General features: G+C 43.8%; 2 protein-coding genes across 3 annotated transcripts in view; both read left to right on the plus strand.

Annotated features, from left to right (window-relative positions):
- Positions 1-17,336, plus strand: part of LOC308302602 (uncharacterized protein) — a 29,517-nt gene extending 12,181 nt beyond the window's left edge. The window contains exons 4-11 of one of the 2 annotated variants that reach the window (XR_013962948.1): positions 1,152-1,252; positions 2,993-3,135; positions 5,778-6,721; positions 7,607-7,900; positions 12,683-12,856; positions 13,658-13,746; positions 14,937-16,682; positions 16,718-17,336. Coding sequence is in view for 1 of the 2 variants with exons in the window: in XM_080746860.1 (XP_080602986.1) it covers positions 1,152-1,252; positions 2,993-3,135; positions 5,778-6,721; positions 7,607-7,900; positions 12,683-12,856; positions 13,658-13,746; positions 14,937-14,972 (1,781 nt within the window). In the remaining variant the exon portion in view is untranslated. Of the gene's footprint in view, positions 1-1,151; positions 1,253-2,992; positions 3,136-5,777; positions 6,722-7,606; positions 7,901-12,682; positions 12,857-13,657; positions 13,747-14,936 lie in introns of both variants that reach the window. The other variant, XM_080746860.1, reaches the window with a different exon arrangement.
- A 2,086-nt stretch (positions 17,337-19,422) lies between these two features.
- Positions 19,423-23,400, plus strand: part of tmco6 (transmembrane and coiled-coil domains 6) — a 53,503-nt gene continuing 49,525 nt past the window's right edge. Inside the window, exons 1-2 of the mRNA XM_080746861.1 lie at positions 19,423-19,604; positions 21,682-21,791. Of these exons, the coding sequence (XP_080602987.1) occupies positions 19,514-19,604; positions 21,682-21,791 (201 nt within the window). The 5' untranslated portion in view covers positions 19,423-19,513. The remainder of the gene's footprint in view (positions 19,605-21,681; positions 21,792-23,400) is intronic.

Consider the following 23,400-nt stretch of genomic DNA (forward strand, 5'->3'; position numbering starts at 1 on the left):
ATGAATGTGGTGTCTGTGTCCACAGAGGATGAATGTGTTGTCTGTGTTCACAGAGGATGTGTTGTCTGTGTCCACAGAGGATGAATGTGTTGTCTGTGTCCACAGAGGATGAATGTGTTGTCTGTGTCCACAGAGGATGAATGTGGTGTATGTGTCCACAGAGGATGAATGTGGTGTCTGTGTCCACAGAGGATGAATGTGGTGTCTGTGTCCACAGAGGATGAATGTGTTGTCTGTGTCCACAGAGGATGAATGTGTTGTCTGTGTCCACAGAGGATGAATGTGGTGTCTGTGTCCACAGAGGATGAATGTGGTGTCTGTGTCCACAGAGGATGAATGTGGTGTCTGTGTCCACAGAGGATGAATGTGGTGTCTGTGTCCACAGAGGATGAATGTGTTGTCTGTGTCCACAGAGGATGAATGTGGTGTCTGTGTCCACAGAGGATGAATGTGGTGTCTGTGTCCACAGAGGATGAATGTGGTGTCTGTGTCCACAGAGGATGAATGTGGTGTCTGTGTCCACAGAGGATGAATGTGGTGTCTGTGTCCACAGAGGATGAATGTGTTGTCTGTGTCCACAGAGGATGAATGTGGTGTCTGTGTCCACAGAGGATGAATGTGGTGTCTGTGTCCACAGAGGATGAATGTGTTGTCTGTGTCCACAGAGGATGAATGTGGTGTCTGTGTCCACAGAGGATGACCTGAATGTGTTGTCTGTGTCCACAGAGGATGAATGTGTTGTCTGTGTCCACAGAGGATGAATGTGTTGTCTGTGTCCACAGAGGATGAATGTGTTGTCTGTGTCCACAGAGGATGAATGTGGTGTCTGTGTCCACAGAGGATGAATGTGGTGTCTGTGTCCACAGAGGATGAATGTGTTGTCTGTGTCCACAGAGGATGAATGTGGTGTCTGTGTCCACAGAGGATGACCTGAATGTGTTGTCTGTGTCCACAGAGGATGAATGTGTTGTCTGTGTCCACAGAGGATGAATGTGTTGTCTGTGTCCACAGAGGATGAATGTGTTGTCTGTGTCCACAGAGGATGAATGTGTTGTCTGTGTCCACAGAGGATGAATGTGTTGTCTGTGTCCACAGAGGATGAATGTGGTGTCTGTGTCCACAGAGGATGAATGTGTTGTCTGTGTCCACAGAGGATGACCTGGAGACGTTGGACACCCTCAGTGCCCTGGACCCCTCAGCCCCCCCTCCCCGCCCCGCACGCAAACCCCGGGTCAGGAAACCCAGGAACAAGGTATGGGGAAACACATACAGTAGTAATATAATAAACACATACAGTAGTAATATAATAAACACATACAGTAGTAATATAATAAACACATACAGTAGTAATATAATAAACACATACAGTAGTAATATAATAAACACATACAGTAGTAATATTCATCCTTTATTCATATTACACCCAGGAACAAGGTATTAAACCCAGGAACAAGGTATGGGGAAACACATACAGTAGTAATATTCATCCTTTATTCATATTACACCCAGGAACAAGGTATTAAACCCAGGAACAAGGTATGGGGAAACACATACAGTAGTAATATTCATCCTTTATTCATATTACACCCAGGAACAAGGTATTAAACCCAGGAACAAGGTATGGGGAAACACATACAGTAGTAATATTCATCCTTTATTCATATTACACCCAGGAACAAGGTATTAAACCCAGGAACAAGGTATGGGGAAACACATACAGTAGTAATATTCATCCTTTATTCATATTACACCCAGGAACAAGGTATTAAACCCAGGAACAAGGTATGGGGAAACACATACAGTAGTAATATTCATCCTTTATTCATATTACACCCAGGAACAAGGTATTAAACCCAGGAACAAGGTATGGGGAAACACATACAGTAGTAATATTCATCCTTTATTCATATTACACCCAGGAACAAGGTATTAAACCCAGGAACAAGGTATGGGGAAACACATACAGTAGTAATATTCATCCTTTATTCATATTACACCCAGGAACAAGGTATTAAACCCAGGAACAAGGTATGGGGAAACACATACAGTAGTAATATTCATCCTTTATTCATATTACACCCAGGAACAAGGTATTAAACCCAGGAACAAGGTATGGGGAAACACATACAGTAGTAATATTCATCCTTTATTCATATTACACCCAGGAACAAGGTATTAAACCCAGGAACAAGGTATGGGGAAACACATACAGTAGTAATATTCATCCTTTATTCATATTACACAAAAGGGCAATAAGAATAGTACATAAAGTGGGGTTTTATGAACACACAAATAATCTATTTTTGAGGTCTTGTACATTGAAACTTCCTGACCTAGTAGAGTTCAAAACTGCTCAAATGATGTTCAAGGCAAGAAATAAACTGCTTCCAGCTAACATTCTGGACATGTTTAGTGACAGGGAGGGGGGCTACGACCTAAGGTGGGAACTCAATTTTAAACAAGCAACTGTTCAGACCATCCGCAAAAGTATGTGCATTTCTATTTGTGGAGTAAAGATTTGGAACAGTTTGACAGAAGAGATCAAACAGTAAAAACATTTTACAATTTAAAAAAATACTCAAATTAAATATCCTGGCCAAATACAGCAAAACATAGTTTCATTATTATTATCATTTTTTATTTGTACTTGTTATTATTATTAATTTTATTATTATTTATTTTTACTATTACTCTGTAACATATCTCTGTTTCTTGAATTGTTATTATTATGAAATGTTTATCAAGTCTATTCCATATACATTCTTGTTTTTAGTCTTTTTCACTTTTGTCTTCTCTTTTTTTCTTCTTTCTTCTTTTTTTTCTTTTTTTTTTTTGATGAAAAAAATAATAATAATCTGAACACTCTTATAACTAATCAATGTCTTAATTCATGAATACGTAGGATAGGCATTCACAAGCTTTCAGCTATATGAATGTATGACCTGTATGAAAATATGTGATGATCAAATAAACTAAACTAAACTAAACTAAGGTGACCTCAGAGAGCAGTGGCGGTGAGGTGACAGCGACCAGCAAACCCCGGGTCAGAAAACCCCGAGCCAAGGCCCCGCCTAAGACCCCGCCCCCCTCTGAGGAGGGCGGGGGAACCACCGTGACAGCCTCCAGTAACGCCAGGTAGGATTCATTCAGGGTGGGCATCATGAAACTAGAAGCAGTGCTCTTCATTCAGGGTGGGAATCATGAAACTAGAAGCAGTGCTCTTCCGAGCACAGGTCTCCACCAGGCCAGGCATCCTGGTGGTGCTACTGTATAATAGGCCAGTGTAAAAAGGGTGGCATGTGTTCTTCACCAATCTTAGACCTTTCATGGCAATCGGACGCTGCATGCATGATTTGAGGCATTGTGTTCCAAAACTGTGTTTTGCTAAAGTCTACCTGCTGGTGGCGCTATAACAGGCCAATGTGAAAAGGGTAGCATTTGTTCCTTGACATAGTGGGAATATGTGTGGCAAATTTCACGGTAATCACAATCTGCGTTGATGATTTGAGGCATTTGTTCAAAATCGGAGCAATTCTACAAACTTTGGAAGCCAATATTAGTCAATTAGGATGAAATATCAGACGGATCGGACTTGATCACATGACTATAGTGTAATAGGAAATAATGTGTTTTACATAAATTGTCCTCCTGGTGGCGCTATAAAAGGCAAATGTGAAAAGTGCAGAGCAACGGTTTATTTAGTCTCCAGGGAGTGTGCGTACAATGTTTTCCACTTATCGGTGGAGTTAAAGGTAAAAACAAAAATTTCCATGTTATAGCGCCACCATGAGGCTGATTTGAGATTTTTTAAGAGGCATTTCTTCCTCGGCCTAGTGGGAACGTGCGTGCCCAATTTCACCAAGATTGCACGCTGTGTTCATGATTTGAGGCATTTTGTTCAAAACAGAGCAATCTTGCAAACTTAAGAAGCCAATTGTAGCCAATCAGGATTGAATATGGCAAATCGGACAGATCCATGTTGATCACATGACTGTAGAGATACTGTCTACCGATTTGTAGGATTTGTGGACAAAATCTCTAAGAGTAGTGTACAGAAATGTTTTTTTGCAAACATCAGCCTCATGGTGGCGCTAGAACAGGGCCATTTGAAAAATGTGGAGCAGAGGTTCGGCATTGGCATCCAGGGAGTGTGTGTGCTCATTTTGGCAGCGACCGGGCCAACAGTGCCGGAGATTAGCTGGTAACAAACTCGAAGGACGGACGGACGGACGCACGCACGCACGGACCGACAGCATAGAGTATATATGTCACGGTTTGTTAGAGAAACAGGACGGTCGAGAAACGGAGCACTCGTCGTGCAGCACGGGGCGGAACGGAGCCGCTCGATTGTCCACGACATTGCAAGCGGCGCGCAGGCCAGCGGACCTTGGTCCTGCTCTTCGCCCCCGAGCACCGCAGGTGCGAGTGGCCGCGAAGAGCGGGCCAGGGGAGTTACGAAGCCGTGGTGAATGCAATCGTTATATTTATGCCCAGGCCGTAAGGCCTGGGCAAGCCCACGATAAACGCCCTGTCCAAGTGACTACAATGGAGCTAATGGCTAGGCTAGGCTAGGCTAGGCTAGGCTAGGCTAGGCTAGTAAATAAAGAAAGAGTCGCAAACGAGTGACGTCAGCGCCTTCACTAGTGAATGGCTGTCGCATTATAACTCTATGGGCTGTCGTCGCCACCTGGTGGTGATTGGTGTGTGGTGAACGACAAAACAAGCGCTCTTACATAGAACGTCCTGAGTTACCCAAACATCCGGTAACATATATAAAACTAGAAGTTTGCGGCCCTTCGGGCCGCAAAAGTCTAGAGTTCAGGCCGCTGCGTGGCCCTCACCGCCATGTTGCGGCAGTGTGGTGTGTGTAATGGCCAAATATGGGTAAAAAAAAAAGTTTTGAAAAAAATATGTTTTTGGGGAAAAAATATGTTTTTGGGGAAAAAAAAAGTTTTTTGAGAAAAAAAGTTTTTTTGAGAAAAAAAAGTTTTTTGGGAAAAAAAAGTTTTTTGAGAAAAAAAAGTATTTTGAGAAAAAAAAATGTTTTGAGAAAAAAAAAAGTTTTTTGAGAAAAAAAATTTTTTTGAGAAAAAAAAAATGTGAAAAAAAAAAGTTTTGAAAAAAAAAAAAAAAAAAGTATTGGTGATGCGATGACGTGGTGTATACGGATGTGTCGTATTGGGTGCCCCCCCAAAAGGCAACTAAATTAAATAGGTCCTTTTTTGCTGTAAGCTGCATTAAGGCGGAAGGTTTATTCTATAGGCTGGCGTAGAGTTATGGGCGGTATTCCTTACGTTCTGACAACTACCTATGAGTTGAAGTGGATGTGAAGTGGGCGTGAATGGGCTTGGAAGTGGGATGCGGCTCTTAGAGGAATGTATTATATAAGATAAGATAGAGAGCGGACGAGCCCCGCCCCCACTATCATTTCAATGCAAGTGCTCAGTGGCGTTTTGAAGCAACAGCTACGTGCTAGCATGTAGCTAATCCAGGTGCATTCTGGGGGAAATTGGCCACTATTCAGAGACCACAAATGACGTCACGCTGCTCTCCGCTCACAGGAAGGATTGTCTGGAGTGGAGGGGGCGGGGCCAAAATGCGCGTTTAGGCTGCAGTTCCAACTTTGGCCACCATCGGGGTTGCTTCAAATCTAGCCCTGGGTTCTGGGGGCTTGACCGACAGGGGCGAAAACATACTCTCCCCCATGCCTTTGGCTGGTGGAGACAAAAATGTTCAATGATCTTATCTGACATGTTGTATGTTGTGTTGATTGACAGCCCTAAACCCAGGAAACCCCGGGCCAAGAAACCTCCATCCGACACCACCCCCACCCAGGAGCCCACAGCACCCCCACCCCCAAGCACCCCCACCCAGGAGCCTGGAGGGGAAGCACCCACAGCACCCCCACCCCCAAGCACCCCAAAACCCCGGAAGAGCCGGGCCAAGAAACCCTCTGTGACTGAAGCACCTGACACCCCCACCCCTGAAGCACCCCCACCCTCCATAACACCACCCACCCCACCCTCCGTAACACCACCCACCCCACCCTCCATAACACCACCCACCCCACCCCCGAGCACCAGTAAACCCCGGAAGAGCCGGGCTAAGAAACCTCCACCCGACGCCACCCCCACCCAGGAGCCTGGAGGGGAAGCACCCACCACAGCACCCCCACCCCCAAGCACCCCAAAACCCCGGAAGAGCCGGGCCAAGAAACCCTCTGTGACTGAAGCACCCCCACCCTCCATTACACCACCCACCCCACCCTCCATTACACCACCCACCCCACCCCCGAGCACCAGTAAACCCCGGAAGAGCCGGGCTAAGAAACCCGCTGTGACACCCGAAGCCTCCACCCCTGAGCCCGGTGTGGAGGCACCCCCACCCTCTTCTACACCCTCCATAGCCCCGCCCACACCACCACCCACAAACACCCCGAAACCCCGGAAGAGTAGGGCTAAGAAACCTGCTGTGACACCCGACACCCCTGAAGCTCCACCCTCCATAGCACCACCCACGCCCTCAATAACCCCACCCACCCCACCCCCCAGCTCCAGTAAACCCAGGAAGAGCAGGGCTAAGAAAGCCAGCGTGATGCCGGCCGCCTCCACCCCTGAGCCCCCACCCACAGCCTCCCCACCCCCACCCAGTAAACCCCAGACTCCGTCCAAAGCAGACGCCCCACCCTCGGTGCAGCCCCCCCTGGTGGCGGAGGAGAACGGTACGTCTGTCACTGGGTTTCATTTTTTACACTGAACAATAAATAATTATTTATGGCGGCATGCCTATGTGGCGGTACCTATGTGGTATGCGCCTTGACCAGTAGGCCACCGGACGCCCCCAAGGAGTCATTTTAACTGATAACTAATGGTTGGAATGGATTCAGCAGCCCCAAAATACCCTAATTACACACCTCATTCGCTCATATTGGCCATGTTTTATTTTATCCCCTTTAATCCCAGGCTCAGGGTATCACGATACCCCCCAACTTTGATTGGCTCCCACAAAGTTTCCAGAGGGAGTTGTGATTGATAAAGGTCAGAGGTGATAGTAGACACCTTTATGAACACATTTGTGAAGAAAGATATTGGAAATTATTCAGTTCCCTGATTGGTCCAGCATGAGGCTAACTTTCCTTTACTAGTTGGCAGAGGGAGAGCAGAGCCCAGGATTACAGTTTAGGTAGTCTCGCGTAGCCAGACAACTATTCCACAATCTCTGAATGCTATATATAGAGTCTGGAACAGCAGCTCCTGAACGGCGAGTAATGGAAACGGGCATTACCGTTCAAGAAAATATATTTTAAAATGTCATTTCTGCTAAGCAGCAAGCTAAACATGCTTATATGATTTTTATTTATATAATTATAAATGTGTGCGATGTGAGACGGAAACGGAAGTGACGAGGAGGCTTCACTTCCGCTTCATCTCGCACTCATCATTTCTATTCTGGTTTGCCAGACTGTATGCCGGGAGCATTTGACCAAATCGCGGAGGCAACAGTCTGGCCACGCGAGACTACAGCTTAGGCAACTGGCACTGGGTGAAAAAATTGGTTACAAAAATCGTGGGATAAAAAGAATAATAATACTTTATTGTGTTTGCAGAAAGCTCCGCCCAGAACGACGGCGTCGCCGACCAGACGACGACGTCGGAACACAAGAGGAAGAAGAGGAAGAGGAAGACACAGGAAGAGGAAGTAAACCCACAGGAAACAGAAAAACATCCAGCGGAGGAGAGGAGCGAAGACACACCAACGAAGAAGAAGAAGAAGAAAAAGAAGGAAACCACAGAAGAAGAGTCTGTCAGCGGAGCGCTGGAGGTCACCACAGAGAGGTCAAAGGTCAACGGAGAGGAGACGGAGCCTGAAGAGGAAAGGAGGAAGAAGAGGAAAGAGGAAGGTAAACGAACAGTCTGAAGTGGTGTTTCCATAAACGTATTCGAATAAGGGAAGCGAATGATCAGAAATTAGGATAAAGCGAATTTAGCCTGTTACCATTAAACTGATGAAATGCGATTCTTGGGAGATCCTGCCTGGGTCCGTCTGACCGACCTGCTGTAAACACACACAGTGCACAGAGCTGGGATGGGGATGATCTTTTCAGACTGAGGCGAAAGACGTGCAGATGCGAGCTGCTGTGAGCTTGTAGATCAGGCACTTTTGGTACGTGCAACACGGTGTGATGACGAAGGGTCACTACAGTGTGTAACAACCGGTTTGTTTTGTGGGCTAAAGCTTTACAATGGAGGTTAATTAAGCGGCGGGGGAAAGTGTTATAGGAGGACGATATGGACCAGAACGTCATAATTTATTCGCATTTATTGTCTGACCCGTTTCCATTCACAAATGCGCATTTAGTTTATTCGATAAAGCCTCAAAATCCACCTCCTCCAAGCGGATAACATATTTTGCGGATAATGAAAGTTTATTCGCATTTTGAAGTGTTTCCATAAAACGATTTTGGGAATAAGCCTTAAAGTTGTACCATGTAACTTTTTTTATAAAACAAATCTTAAAATGTTCCTAGCTGTTAAATCGCTAAAGTTTTAGAACCCCCACTCCGTTATTTTCAGCTTCTAAAGCCTTCTCTTTATATGTTTTCTATGATCCCTGCCCGGGACCGGTTTTCGCGGAAAAATTGCGTCATCACACTACCGGCCAATCACAGCGAGGGTTATACACTGCCGGCCAATCACAGCGCAGAACATACACTGCCGGGCTCTCTGGTGGGTTTAGGAAACACGCCTTCAGGAAGTACACTGCAGTGTTTACACTGGAGGAGTCTAGCATGTAACTCTCCAACCGCTGCTCGTAGAAGGACACGGGAGACCTCATTGAAAGCGTCTCGGCGAGGCGAGGCGGACGCGGTGGTCTGACGGCCCGGTCCGCGAGCGAAAAACGGACGAAAAAAGCAAACGCGACCGCGGTTTGCTATACTGCTACAGACCACCAGTTGAGCAACTTACACAGTATAGCTTTAAATGCGCATTAAGAGGCTTTATGGAAACACCACTAAAGTTCTCCTCACAAATAGTTCTGGTTCCCCTTCAGTAATGTTTTATTTGATCTGGCTGTAAATACTGATCATCAGTCTCCTTTATAACGAGGTAGAACTGGTAAGCATGGTGCATTATGCAGTGCTTCTCAACCTGTGGGTCGGGACCCCCCGGGGGGTCCTCATGGCCTTATGGATACCATCTCAGTGGTCTTGTGGTCAGAGTGTCCGTCCTGAGACTGGGAGGTCGTGGTTTGATCCCCAGCTGGGTGACAGCCATACCAGTGCCTCCTGCTTGGCACTCAGCATCAAGGGTTGGATTGGGGGTCCCTGTGACATGCTAGCGTCATGTCCAGGGGATTGGGGGTCCCTGTGACATGCTAGTGTCATGTCCAGGGGATTGGGGGTCCCTGTGTAGTGTCATGTCCAGGGGATTGGGGGTCCCTGTGTAGTGTCATGTCCAGGGGATTGGGGGTCCCTGTGTAGTGTCATGTCCAGGGGATTGGGGGTCCCTGTGTAGCGTCATGTCCAGGGGATTGGGGGTCCCTGTGTAGTGTCATGTCCAGGGGATTGGGGGTCCCTGTGTAGTGTCATGTCCAGGGGATTGGGGGTCCCTGTGACATGCTAGCGTCATGTCCAGGGGATTGGGGGTCCCTGTGTAGTGTCATGTCCAGGGGATTGGGGGTCCCTGTGTAGTGTCATGTCCAGGGGATTGGGGGTCCCTGTGTAGTGTCATGTCCAGGGGATTGGGGGTCCCTGTGTAGTGTCATGTCCAGGGGATTGGGGGTCCCTGTGTAGTGTCATGTCCAGGGGATTGGGGGTCCCTGTGTAGCATCATGTCCAGGGGATTGGGGGTCCCTGTGTAGCATCATGTCCAGGGGATTGGGGGTCCCTGTGTAGTGTCATGTCCAGGGGATTGGGGGTCCCTGTGTAGCGTCATGTCCAGGGGATTGGGGGTCCATGTGTAGTGTCATGTCCAGGGGATTGGGGGTCCCTGTGTAGCGTCATGTCCAGGGGATTGGGGGTCCCTGTGTAGCGTCATGTCCAGGGGATTGGGGGTCCCTGTGTAGTGTCATGTCCAGGGGATTGGGGGTCCCTGTGTAGCGTCATGTCCAGGGGATTGGGGGTCCCTGTGTAGCGTCATGTCCAGGGGATTGGGGGTCCCTGACCTGTGTAGTGTCATGTCCAGGGGATTGGGGGTCCCTGTGTAGTGTCATGTCCAGGGGGTTTAACACTACTGGTACATCAAGCTGCCTCACGCTACAGATCAGGAGATAGGCTCCTGTTTAGGGATGGAAATCGGAATCGGCCAATATCAAAAATCGTCAGGTATGATATCAAACTGGACGAATCGGTGACCGGCAGGTCACTGACATAAATACCGGTTTTATGCCAATTGTGTCCATGGCACTGCACAGCATGATGCTCTGGTCCTGTGACTAAAGTAAACATTAGCAAGTAGCAGCCAGTCTACTTAGTGGCAGCCTACAGAATACAGGTGGTGCTGATTACCTTTGCAATGTAAGGATATATTCCATAATCCTGTGTCAATGTCGTCTCCAAAAAGAAGGGGGAAAAAAAGCATGTGTCACCTGCTTTCCTCCTGCCTAGTCCAGACGGTCATATTAGACTGGATATTGTCTGTGTTTTTGGATATTGTACTATTGTGATTGATTTGGCATTAGTGTTCTTCTAGCTTATTGGTACTCAAATTGAAGTATGTCTTGTAGGCCTACTTGGCCTGAAAAAAGGGTATTGGAGCAACCCTATTTTCTAGTTCTTAGCTAAAGAAATTGGTATCGAAAAAATGGGTTTTGGCAGGTCAGACCTTCATAAAACCGGTGGATCGGTATCGGCCAAGCATTTTGTAATCGGTAAATGGTAAATGGTGCATTTATATAGCGCTTTTATCCAAGGCGCTTTACATAGATTGTGCATTACATTCACCCATTCACACACACATTCATACACCGGTGGCAGAGGAAACCATGCAAGGCACCAACCTGCTCACCGGGAGCAATGTGGGGTTCAGAGTCTTGCTCAAGGACCCTTCCACATTAACTCAGGGGGAGCCCGGATTCAAACTGGGAACCCTTCGTGCTCTAAGAACGGTTTCTCTACCCCTGAGCTATGCCGCCCCGGTGCATCTCTAGTCCTGTTCTATGGGCCTCATGGCTCTGCTAGTCTAAAGGCTCTTATTCTGAAGAGACAAACTGCTTGCTGCAACAACACAAACTCAACGCGGTGGCAGGACCTCCATACACCAGGGTTCCCACGGTCATGACATTCCTGGAAATATTTTGAAATTAGAAAAATATTTTTCCAGTACTGGAAAAGTTTTGGAATCCATCAAGGGTCCTGGAAGGTCCTGGAAAAAATACAGTAGCTATGCATTGTCTTTGGTTATTGATTTTGTTAATACCTCTGAAATGACAAATTAAACATTGGCCAAATTGTCAAATATTAGAGGCAGAAATTGTGCAAAATAGCTGATCTACAAGCTCACTGTGAGCTTGTAGATCTGCTATTTTCACAATAGAAACGTGTTGTACAAAATTCCTCAACTCTTAGTGCTCGTCAGGGTGGGGGGTCCCCAGTTAAAATATGATTATTTCGGGGGTCACAGCCTGAAAAGGTTGAGAACCACTGGCATACACTACCTGTCTTTGGGCATTGCACATAGGAGTAAGCCACCTGTTATTGAGCTGAATTATTGTTATATAGTCCTGGAAATTAGGTTAAATATAGTTTAATAGTTTAATAATATATAGTTTTTGAAATTAATTGGTAAAAAACTGTGGGAACCCTGTGACACACACCTGTGACTGACTGACACAGTCTAATTATTGAATGAATATTACAGGAACATTTCTGAGGGACGCCGCCCACACGTTGTAGCTTTGGTGCTCTTTCTGCGAACACAGACACATTGAGAGCTTGTAGATCTGCTAGTTTGGGTTGTTAATTCATTGGAAGGGATCAGACTAGCAGTGTGTTCTCCTTTAAACCCTAATGGTCTTCTTATAAGCAAAGCTTTAAAGGAGTTATCCAGACCAAAACACATATAGGGTTAAATATGCCTTTTATCAAACCCCTTCATACCTGCTTTAGTCCATTTTTTTCATAGTTGCCCTTGTTGCTAGATTTCGGCTGCCCCATGTTGCTAGATTTCGCGGGCCCTCTCATAACTAACAGAGTAGATAGTCTGGGTGCCTGTGAGGTCAAAACAGCGGTTTAGTTGGTCTCAGGACGTTGTGTAAACACAACCCAATAAAAAATACTAACTTTGAACTAGAATAAAGACTATCTACTCTGTTAGTAAATCTAGCAACAGGGGCAGCTGTGAAATAAATGGACTAAAGCAGGTATGAAGGGGTATGATAAAAGGCAGATTTAACCCTATATGTGTGAACGACTAAAGCTTCAAGCTGTGATTTTTTTATCCAGGACACTGCCAACTGTTAGTGTGTGCCTTGTTGATAATAAAGTGTTGTGTCCTCTCCTCTCCTCTCCTCTCCTCTCCTCTCCTCTCCTCTCCTCTCCTCTCCTCTCCTCTCCTCTCCTCTCCTCTCCTCTCCTCTCCTCTCCCCTCCCCTCCCCTCCCCTCCCCTTCCCTCCTCTCCTCTCCTCTCCCCTCCCCTCCCCTCCCCTCCCCTCTCCTCCCCTCTCCTCTCCTCCCCTCCCCAGATCAACCCTCCATAGAGGCGGGGTCAGTCCAGGTCACTGAGAACGAGGATGAAACCAAGAAGAAGAAGAAGAAGAAGCAGAAAGAGAAAGCTGTAGAAGAAGAAAAGGTGGAGGTGGCCCCCCCGCCCGGGCCCCTCGACGACCCCCTGAGTCCTCCAGCACAGAAGAAGAAAAGTGAGCGCCCAGATGTAAACAAACCAACATAAAGTTTAAGTGTATACTATAGAGGGTATCTGCACATTTCTAAAGTGACAATTTAAGGACTTTTTAATACCTCTAAAATGACAAATTAAACATTGGTCAAATTGTCAAATATATAGAGGCAGAAATTGTGAAAATAGCAGATCTACATGCTCACAAATGCCTCGCAACGTGAGGCATTGTGAGCATGTAGATTGGCTATTTATGCCTCAACTCTTAGTGCGTGTCAAATATGATTCAAATATGGTTATTTTGGGGTGGCATTCTGAAAAGGTTCAGAACCCATGAACTAGACTAGAGTCCTGTCGCATGGATTAAAGTTCCAATCATCATCATCATCTTTATTTAAACTCAGAGTACCGTTGAGGGCAGGCTCTCATTTACACTGCAGCCGAGATACAACAATGATCAACAAAATATACCTTTAATCATTTCAACTAGAACACAGTCCTGATGCATGGGTTAACGTTCTCAGATCAGAACTCAGTCCAGTCCATTTGGATTCCATTCAGTCCAGCTCACAACACCTGGCGCTGCCGCGTGTTGTGAGCTTGTAGATCAGCTGTTTCCCTGGTTACTATCATTTAAGATGAACTGAAAGTATTTGAAGTGTTCAAACTAGCAATAGAATAAATACATGTTTAGAATAAGCAGCTTCCATTAAACCACAGCTAAAACCATAGGAAGCAGTAAATTAAAACGTTTTAACACTGGTCTTTTATCTTCTCTGATTACAATGTGTGTTTATTCTCTTCATGTGTTTGTTCTGTGCAGAGAAACACAAGGTGAAAGAGACAGAAGTTCTACAAACAGAACAGGAGTCAGAAGTCCCTCCAGAAGACACAGAACACACGGCCAAAAAGGTTTGATGTGAACACAGGTTTCCAGAGTTTTGCCAAACACCAGCTTCCTGAGTTGGACCTTTCTTTTTTTTTTCTTTTTTTTTTAGCTTTCCCTACTTCTGACTTCGGGTTTCGGCTTGATCGCGATCGTGAAATGCATGTTTGACTCCCAGAACAACATGTTTGACTCCCAGAACAACTCCATCTTTACATAAAAACATTACACTGTAGCTTCTCTGTTCTCTCTCCTGAATGCCTGAACAGATTTCCAAGCAGATCTTTTAGTTTGAAAGCTGTGAATGGCGTGCACACGTGTGGTGCATGATCCACGCATTATCCGTGCACATCGTGCACATTAAAATGTAAGAAAATGGTGGCAATTGAAGACATTAGTCGAGTTTAATCCTGGCAGCAAGCTTGTTATTATTATTTTTATAATTTTTATTCACTGATGTATTCTCACATGGGTTATGACTCTTTAAGGCCCTTTGTCACTGAGCCCGATAACGATGACATGTCTGCGTTCACGTCAATGATATGGGCATTATGGAATATTATACCAGTGAATATTGTTTTAATCCGAGGCACCCCTACATTATAATTTACACTCCCAGCACCTTATATTTATAGCATATCGTCGTTGTCGGGTGGAAACCTTGTATGTCCAAAACCGTTCGTTTTGTATTTATCATCTATAAAATGTACTAAACTAGTGAAAACAGCAGATCTACAAGCACACAACGCCTCGCATCGCGACACGTTGTGTGCTTGTAGATCGGCAGTTTTCACTAGTTTTGGGTTAGGGTTAAGGTTAACTTTGTACTTCAAGTTTAAAATGATACTAAATATTTTTTCAAGTGTCCAAATAAATCCCAAATATTATCAAATGATCTCGCGGCACCCCTGGACTGCCGTCACGGCACCCCAGGGTGCCCCGTCACCCCAGGGTGCCCCGTCACCCCAGGGTGCCCCGTCACCCACTTTGAAAACCGCTGGTGTAGATTACCTTCTACTCTCATCCACTTCAATGTTATGGTTGTGGAGAGATACATGTTTTATCGTTATCATATCGCTGCAGTGGGAATGGATCCTTAAACTGATTAATTAATGATAAATGATGAAATAACTGATACATTAAATATGTTTTGGTTTCTTATGGAGGTGCTGATAATAAATATGTTTCTGTTTTCTATCGTTTTTTATTTCTGCAGAAAAAGAAGAAATCGTCCAAGAACAAAGACTTGTGATTGGCTGGTTCTCATCTGTGATGAACTGACAGGATGAGAACCAACCGAGAAATGGTGCATTTTTTCCAACGCTATTATCAACACACACACACACACACACACACACACACACACACACACACACACACACACCGACGGCAGAGGAAAACCATGCCAGGTTCAGTGTCTTACTCAAGGACTCGTGTGGGGAGTCGGGGATCGAACCGTGAACGTCCTGATTCCCCCGCGGCCGCTCTACCCGCTGATCCACCGCCGCCATCTTTCACATCCTGTGATTATTAACTGTTTGAGGGCTGGAAACGGGATAAAAGGACTGTTTTCCAGGGTCTGTTTGTTTGGTATGTTTTATTAATTGGTCTGTTATTTCTACAGTATAAAGTTCACAGTCTTCCTCATTAGATGTCTGGTTTCGAATGTATTGACATAACGGTTGCCTTAAGCCTATGATACACGTAGCAATTCTTTCATCAATATCAACCAGCAACGACCAGAGGTGTCAATTGGGTATGGCAGTTGCCATACCTTAGCTAAAGGGGAAAAAAAAAAATGTAAAATTAAATAAATTCATGCCTGTTGATAAGGTATGGCAACATGACTGGTGTCTTGCACGCGTGAAGGCACAAAAAGATTAATCCAATGACGCTGCCAATGACGCCTTTTCGTTGCTGGTTGATATTGATGCAAAAATTGCTACGTGTATCAGGGGCTTTACTCTTCATACCCGTACCACCAAGAGGTACTCCTGCTCCGGTGGTTCAGTGGTGAAGTCCCTGCCCACCTCCATGGAGGTTGTTGTGGGTTCAAACTTCAAGCCCACCCTGGTGGATCCAGCTTTGTGGGGCGTCCGTGTTCTGGTGAGAGGAAATGAAAGGAAGACATGGAAGCATCAAAGTGTTTGTATCTTCATGAGACTGCATGGATTTTTAATGTTGTTTTATGTAATGATTTATAAGTGTTATTAGATCCATGTGTAGGCCTAATGATTCAATGGATGCTAATATTTTATAAGTGTTATTAGATCCATATGTAGGCCTAATGATTCAATGGATGCTAATATTTTATAAGTGTTATTAGATCCATATGCAGTGTTGGGGAAGTTACTTTGAAAGCGTAACTTGTACAGTTACAAGTAACTCACCATGACAGTAACTTGATCAAGTTAAAGTTATACCCCTGGAGAAATGTAACTTATAAAGTTTCAAGTTACATAGAAGATGTAACTTGAGTAACTTAAGTTACTTATTTTTTCAGCGTTAAATTGAGAATGTACGTTTGGTGTACATGAAACAAAATATAATATCCTACAAAAAAAGTCACATGCCAGCAGAAATATGCCTCTCAACTGAGTTGTATGTTTTATTTCATAAAGGTTGAGATTTTCTTTAGTAAACATCTGTGTTCCTAAAATAAAGTTAAAAAAATAAGAAAATTATGATCTTTTGAGGACATTTCATCATCAATCTTAACGAAACTTAAATGTAAAAGTATAACTTTGCTTGTAACTTCTTGTAACTTGTAACAAGAGCCAAAAATCACCCCAAAAATATCTCAGTTACTTGACGAGTTACAGAAATATGAATGTAACTCAGTTACCAGCAAGTTACAGCAACATGTAACTTAGTTACGTAACTCAGTTACATGTAACTGTAACTTCCCCAACACTGACCTAATGATTCAATGATGCTAAGATTTTAACCAGATTCTATAAATGTCTTCTAAATCCTTGTAAGGTTTTTGATAAAAAGAATGTTTATGTCAGTGGTGCTCAAACCTTTTCATGTCAAGGACCCCTAGAATGTATTTGGCCGTGGACCCCCATCTCAAAATATGTTGTTCCAGGGAGGGACCCCCCAGAAGCAAAGGTTTGAGGTACAAAGGTTTGTTTTGAAAATGATTTATTCAAAGATTTGCACACATTTTCCAAAATCTTTCAAAAATAGGCGCTGTGAGCTTGTAGATCTGCTATTTTTCAATACTTAAAGCAGGGGTCCGGGACCCCTAGGGGATCCTCAGAGTTACTGCAGGGGGTCCTCCAAATCTTTGTGTGATAGAAACTTTGTTCCTAATTTTTATATTAACCTGCACTTGATCCCTAGCATCCATAATATTATTCTGGGATCTTTAGCCAAAAATAGCAGATCTACGCGCTGCGAGGCGTTGTGAGCTTGTACTGTAGATCGGCTATTTTCGGCGAAAAGAGCAGACTAAGTACAGAGTGAAATTAAGGTCAGTTTTATAAGTATTGACGGTTCAAGTGGTTAAATATCTGAAAGCACAAATTGACATGAATCCAAAATACACTGATGATTGTGCTGTCAAACAATGAAACTATATGGAATCTATGAACAGGTTGTGGGGGTCCCTGCTTCATCTCTCTCTCAACTAAGGGGTCCTTGGCCTGAAAACGTTGAAGACCCCTGACTTAAAGTATAAAATAATGGGTTAATCACAGAGTTGTTTGATTCTCAGGGATTGATTGTTTTCATTCTCATCATATTTAATGAACCCTGAAACATGCAAATAACTGATCATAATCATAAGCCTACTAATGTAGGCTTACAGTATAGCCTACAGTGGTTCTCAACCTTTTCAGGCCGCAACCCCAAAATAATCATATTTGAACTGGGAACCCGAGGCACTGTGAGCTTGTAGATCTGCTATTTTCACGATTTCTGCCTCTATAATATTTGGCAATTTGGACAATGTTTAATTTGTCATTTTATAGGTATTAAAAAGTCCTTAAATTGTCACTTTATAAATGTGCAGATACCCTCTATACACTTAAACTGTAGGTTGGTTTGTTTACTGTTGAGAGAAAACAATGTTGCCCCCCCCCCCCCCCCCCCACACACACACACACAGTATGTTTGAACTGTTTTACATTATTATATTTACTATGTACTGTATGTACAGTATTATTTGGGACAATTTGTTTTTCATATGTCTGGTTAAAAAAAAGGATAGAAATTAAATTCCATGGTTATTACTAAAGGCATTTTTCTATTTAAGTTGAGTTGATTTGTTGGAGCTATTGTGGTTTGCTTCTATGCAGACATGCACCCATCCTCTAGGGGGCGCTCTAGCAGATGGCAGTCAGTCCTTCATCCATCCAAACGCACCCAAGAAGAAGTAATCCATGTTGTGCTGCTCAGTGTTGCCATGTCTGCTTTTAATAAGCAAACCTGACAAAACTCCTGAGTTTAGCAGGAGACTCCGGATGGATGGATTGATTGATTGATTGATGACTTTATGATCAGTTTGCAGTAAAAGGCACAGTTTCATGACACTACAGTAGCCTACAGTTCACTGGTACAAGGTCAACTTAAAGGATAAACACCTCAAGAAAGCCCCTTGGGGTCCCTTCTAACTCCTACTCATAGAACCATCATGTTTACTCTGTCTCATTTCTCTAGTTTACATTGTTGGGGGATCAGGCAAGCTTAAAGGACATTGTATCTACGGTGTTAGAAAGGTTTCTGGCCATATGGTGAGATGACGGCTAAAATTGAAGTGATTGATTCTCAAACATTTTCATGTCAAGTACCAGTAAGACTCCCTAATCGGGAGATAAGCAAAAGTGAGATCAACACCCGTGACGTGTGACAGACTGACAGACTGATGGACAGCTGGTCAAGGTTTTGGTAGTAACTGCGACCTGACGGCAGGCTTGTCAACTCTCCTGGATTTGCCAGGAGTCTCCTGGATTTTGAACCCCTCCTGGGAGTCTCCTGGATTGGCAAATCTCCTGGATTTCTCCTGGATTTTGTATCAAACTCCCAAAATTCACCAGAACACAGGAAATGACATCTACTATGTTAAAATGTTTCTGGGGGAGGACCCCCAGACCCCCCGCTTCAGGGGTGGGGGCAATGCATGCAAGAAAGATCATACAGATATTCACTCAAGTAATGACTTAAAGATGAGAAATCATTATTAAAGATGTCCTTTTGCTTCAGTCATCAAATCTGTACACCAACATTTGGCATTTTAAGGCTGAAATTGTACCCATGCTAGTAAAGCAAGCCTTATAAAGGTATCAAACATGCAGAAAATTCACCAGAACACAGGAAAATATATCTATAATATCTATAACTTATTAATAAGTTTTGGGGAGAGGGCCCCCCTGGGGGGTCATTTCTTACCCCCTAAAAATAAATCTCCTGGATTCTGACAGTCCAATGTTGACAACCCTGCCTGACGGTCGCAATTAAAACCCCCAAATTAACCTGTTATTTGTCCACACAGACCCCATGTGATGTCGTGCCATCTTGTTGTATCTACACGACATCTGTGTTGTTGAAATGTTTCTAAAGTATTCCAAACAACACTACAAGCTCATGTGAGCTTGTAGGTCTGCTATTTTGCAAACTTCTTTTGGGCTCGTTTTCATAGACCTGGAGGCTTAATTTCTCAACAACCTGGCAACACTGGTAGTGCTGCTCAGTTAGCATGCTAGCAGGCCTAGCATCAGCTGCATGTAAACAACTTATATCTTATATATCTTTTAATGTATTTTATAATATATATTGTATTTATTAAACATGTGGAGATTGAAGACAGTAGGGCATAAGGCTGCTGCTAAAGGCATCAGTTTGGAAGAATACAAGTTGAAGAGGAGAGAACATGAGAAATGTAAGTTTATTCATACTAACTGAAGTTGAGACCCATGGGGTCCCCATTATGACACTATAACCCTATCTCTAACCCTAACCCTAATCTCTATGGAAGTGTTGTCACTGTCGGAGTGGCGACATGTCGGAATGGAGAGCAGTCACTTGGGGGGGTGGGCATCTGGATGAGTGGGCACCTACATTAGGATTGCCCTAGCTCCTTTCGGAACCCCTCACTCCACTACTACGCAGTCGGAGCTGCGTAGCACTAGCAGTGGAGTGAGGGGTTCCGAAAGGAGCTAGGATTGCCCACATGTTCTTAGTGCCCAGATGTCCCTCCATTCCCTGCATTTGAGTTGGGAACATAAAGGCTATCTTTTTTGTTTGAGTGGGTAAATATAGGACCAAAAAGATAGCCTTTATGTTCCCAACTCAAATGCAGGGAATGGTGGGAGTCGTGGGACATCTGGGCACTAAATCTATCTATAAATGCGAGAAGTCTCTGTCTGTCTGTCTGTGTGTCTGTGTGTCTGTAATCCGCGTATCTCGAGAACCGTTCGTCCCACCGGCTTCAGATTCGGCACGCGCGTTCCCCGCCGCGGCACGGAGTGCAGTGCCGGGACCCGACCCGACGCGCGGTTTTCCCGAACCGGCGCGAAACGTTCGGAATCTCCTTATGCGGGGTTGATTGTTGACATCAGGCTGTTCCGGAGGAAATCGGCGAAAGCTCTGACTCATTGTGACATCACTTCATAAAAGGCTCTGACATCACGTACGCCACATGAGTCAATAAAAAATCTCTGTGAGTGTGTATGTATGTATGTAATCCGCATATCTCGAGAACCGTTCGTCCCACGGGCACGCGCGTTCTCCATATATGGGCATAAAATGAATGCCCCCATATATGGGCATAAAATGGATTGCAGACAGACAGATACAGATATCTCCATATATGGACATAAATGGACAGAGGCAAACAGATGGTCAAAGATCTCCATATAGGGGCATAAAATGGACGCAGACAGACAGATACAGATATCTCCATATATGGGCATAAATGGACACAGGCAAACAGATGTTCAAAACGGGTCCTATGACAACAGGTATAATGAGGTTTGCATTAAAGGGGGAACCGGCACTGTGTCTGCAACACAGTTGGAGGCACAGACAGATACTCCATATATGGGCATAAAATGGACGCAGATAAACAGATATCTCCATATATGGGCATAAAATGGACCCAGAACTATAACTGCAGTGATCTCCATATATGGACATAAAATGGACGCCGACAGACAGACAGATACAGATATCTCCATATATGGGCATAAATGGACACAGGCAGACAGATGGTCAAAACGGGTCCTATGAAAACAGGTATAATGGGGTTTGCATTAAAGGGCGGGGCATTCATTCCCTATTTACATTGTTCCGAGTTGGCCAGGTCGCCGACTAGACAGCTTCTAGTAACTTATAATAATCGTCCAGATGCCCAGTCATAACAAACATAATAGTGCACTGCCCAGATGTCCCTACGACTCCCTAATGCCCCCCTGGCCCACTAGTATTCCTAATGTCTCCCCATTCCGTTGTGTGGTGTGTTAGAGTAGTTTTTCTTGCATTTTTGGGTGAGTGGGGAACATAGGACCTTTTTTTGTGGGGGTAAGTGGGGAACCTATAACTCAGGGGAACATACTGTAGGTACAGCCCCAGCATGTCTGAGCTCTCACAGAACATGGTTGGTTCTACAGACTCCAACATTCGCACACGGAAAGCTCAGATTTTGCTCATGTTCTCAGCTGCTTCCCCTGCCGTTACTGTACTTATGACGTACAGATCTAACCATAAATGGGACGAGGGCTGATGGGCACATCACTCTGACAGGGTGGGGTGATGAGCTATCATCACCCCACAAAGAGCTGTATACTCCAGCTGAAGTCATAGTTCTTCACCTTTTTAGGTGATAATTTGCACATGCTCCCACTATCTGTCCTCAGCATTGAGACTATCTAAGTATAATGACATCACTGTGTTATAATGACATCACTGTGTTATAATGACATAACTGTGTTATAATGACATCACTGTGATGTCCTCAGCATTGAGACAGGCTCGTAGAGACAGACAGCTGGTCAGCAAGAGACTGCTGCTGCACGACGATGATGATGATGATGATGAAGATACCATGGACTCTGATTCACCTCAGCAGGTGTGTGTGTGTGTGTGTGTGTGTGTGTGTGTGTGTGTGTGTGTGTGTGTGTGTGTGTGTGTGTGTGTGTGTGTGTGTGTGTGTGTGTGTGTGTGTGTGTGTGTGTGTGTGTGTGTGTGTGCGTGCGCGCGTGCGTACTGTGATTCACTATACCAGGGAGTGGGTCACTATGTTGTCCGCTGAATGAAACACTTACTTTTGCATTTATCACTTGCGCCAGCAGAGCGTGCAAGTACTGTGTTCGGAGCCAGCTGGAAACAGAGCACTTCTGCCAGCAGTTGGCAGGCAATGCAACGGACGTCAACTATAAGCATTTAAGCATTATACTGTCGTAGCTAAAAGTATTGCATTTGTTTAAAAAACAAACACACAACACACAACAGTCTAGATTGAGCACAGTGAAGGAACATCAAGGTCACTGGAGATGGACCTTCAGATTGTCCATGTTTGGATGCAATCTGACCTCTGACCTCTGACCTCCTGACAATTCTCTCCTTTTCATTGTGTTCATGCTCAGTGTGTGACACAACACAGCAGAATGAGGATTTACTCCATTTAAACTGAGTGGATTAGTGCTTACTAAAGATTAGAGTCAACTTGGACTCACCACTAACTAACTACTAACTAACTACTAACTAACTAACTAACTACTAACTAACTACTAACTAACTACTAACTAACTACTAACTAACTACTAACTAACTAACTACTAACTACTAACTAACTACTAACTAACTACTAACTAACTAACTAACTAACTAACTACTAACTAACTACTAACTAACTAACTACTAACTAACTACTAACTAACTAACTAACTAACTAACTAACTAACTAACTAACTAACTACTTACTAACTAACTAACTAACTAACTAACTAACTAACTAACTAACTAACTAACTAACTAACTAACTACTTACTAACTAACTAACTAACTACTAACTAACTACTAACTAACTACTAACTAACTACTAACTACTAACTAACTACTAACTAACTAACTAACTACTAACTAACTAACTACTAACTAACTAACTACTAACTAACTACTAACTAACTAACTAACTACTAACTAACTACTAACTAACTACTAACTAACTACTAACTAACTAACTAACTACTAACTAACTACTAACTAACTAACTAACTACTAACTAACTAACTACTAACTAACTAACTACTAACTAACTACTAACTAACTAACTAACTACTAACTAACTACTAACTAACTAACTAACTACTAACTACTAACTAACTACTAACTAACTAACTACTAACTAACTAACTAACTACTAACTAACTAACTAACTACTAACTAACTAACTAACTACTAACTACTAACTAACTAACTACTAACTAACTAACTACTAACTAACTAACTAACTACTAACTACTAACTAACTAACTACTAACTAACTAACTACTAACTAACTAACTAACTAACTAACTACTAACTAACTAACTAACTACTAACTAACTAACTAACTAACTAACTAACTAACTAACTAACTAACTAACTACTACTAACTAACTAACTAACTAACTAACTAACTAACTAACTAACTAACTAACTAACTAACTAACTAACTAACTAACTAACTAACTAAC

The sequence above is a fragment of the Nannobrachium achirus genome, assembly GCF_963921795.1.
Source record: "Nannobrachium achirus genome assembly, chromosome: 17".
Classification (NCBI taxonomy): Eukaryota; Metazoa; Chordata; class Actinopteri; order Myctophiformes; family Myctophidae; genus Nannobrachium; species Nannobrachium achirus.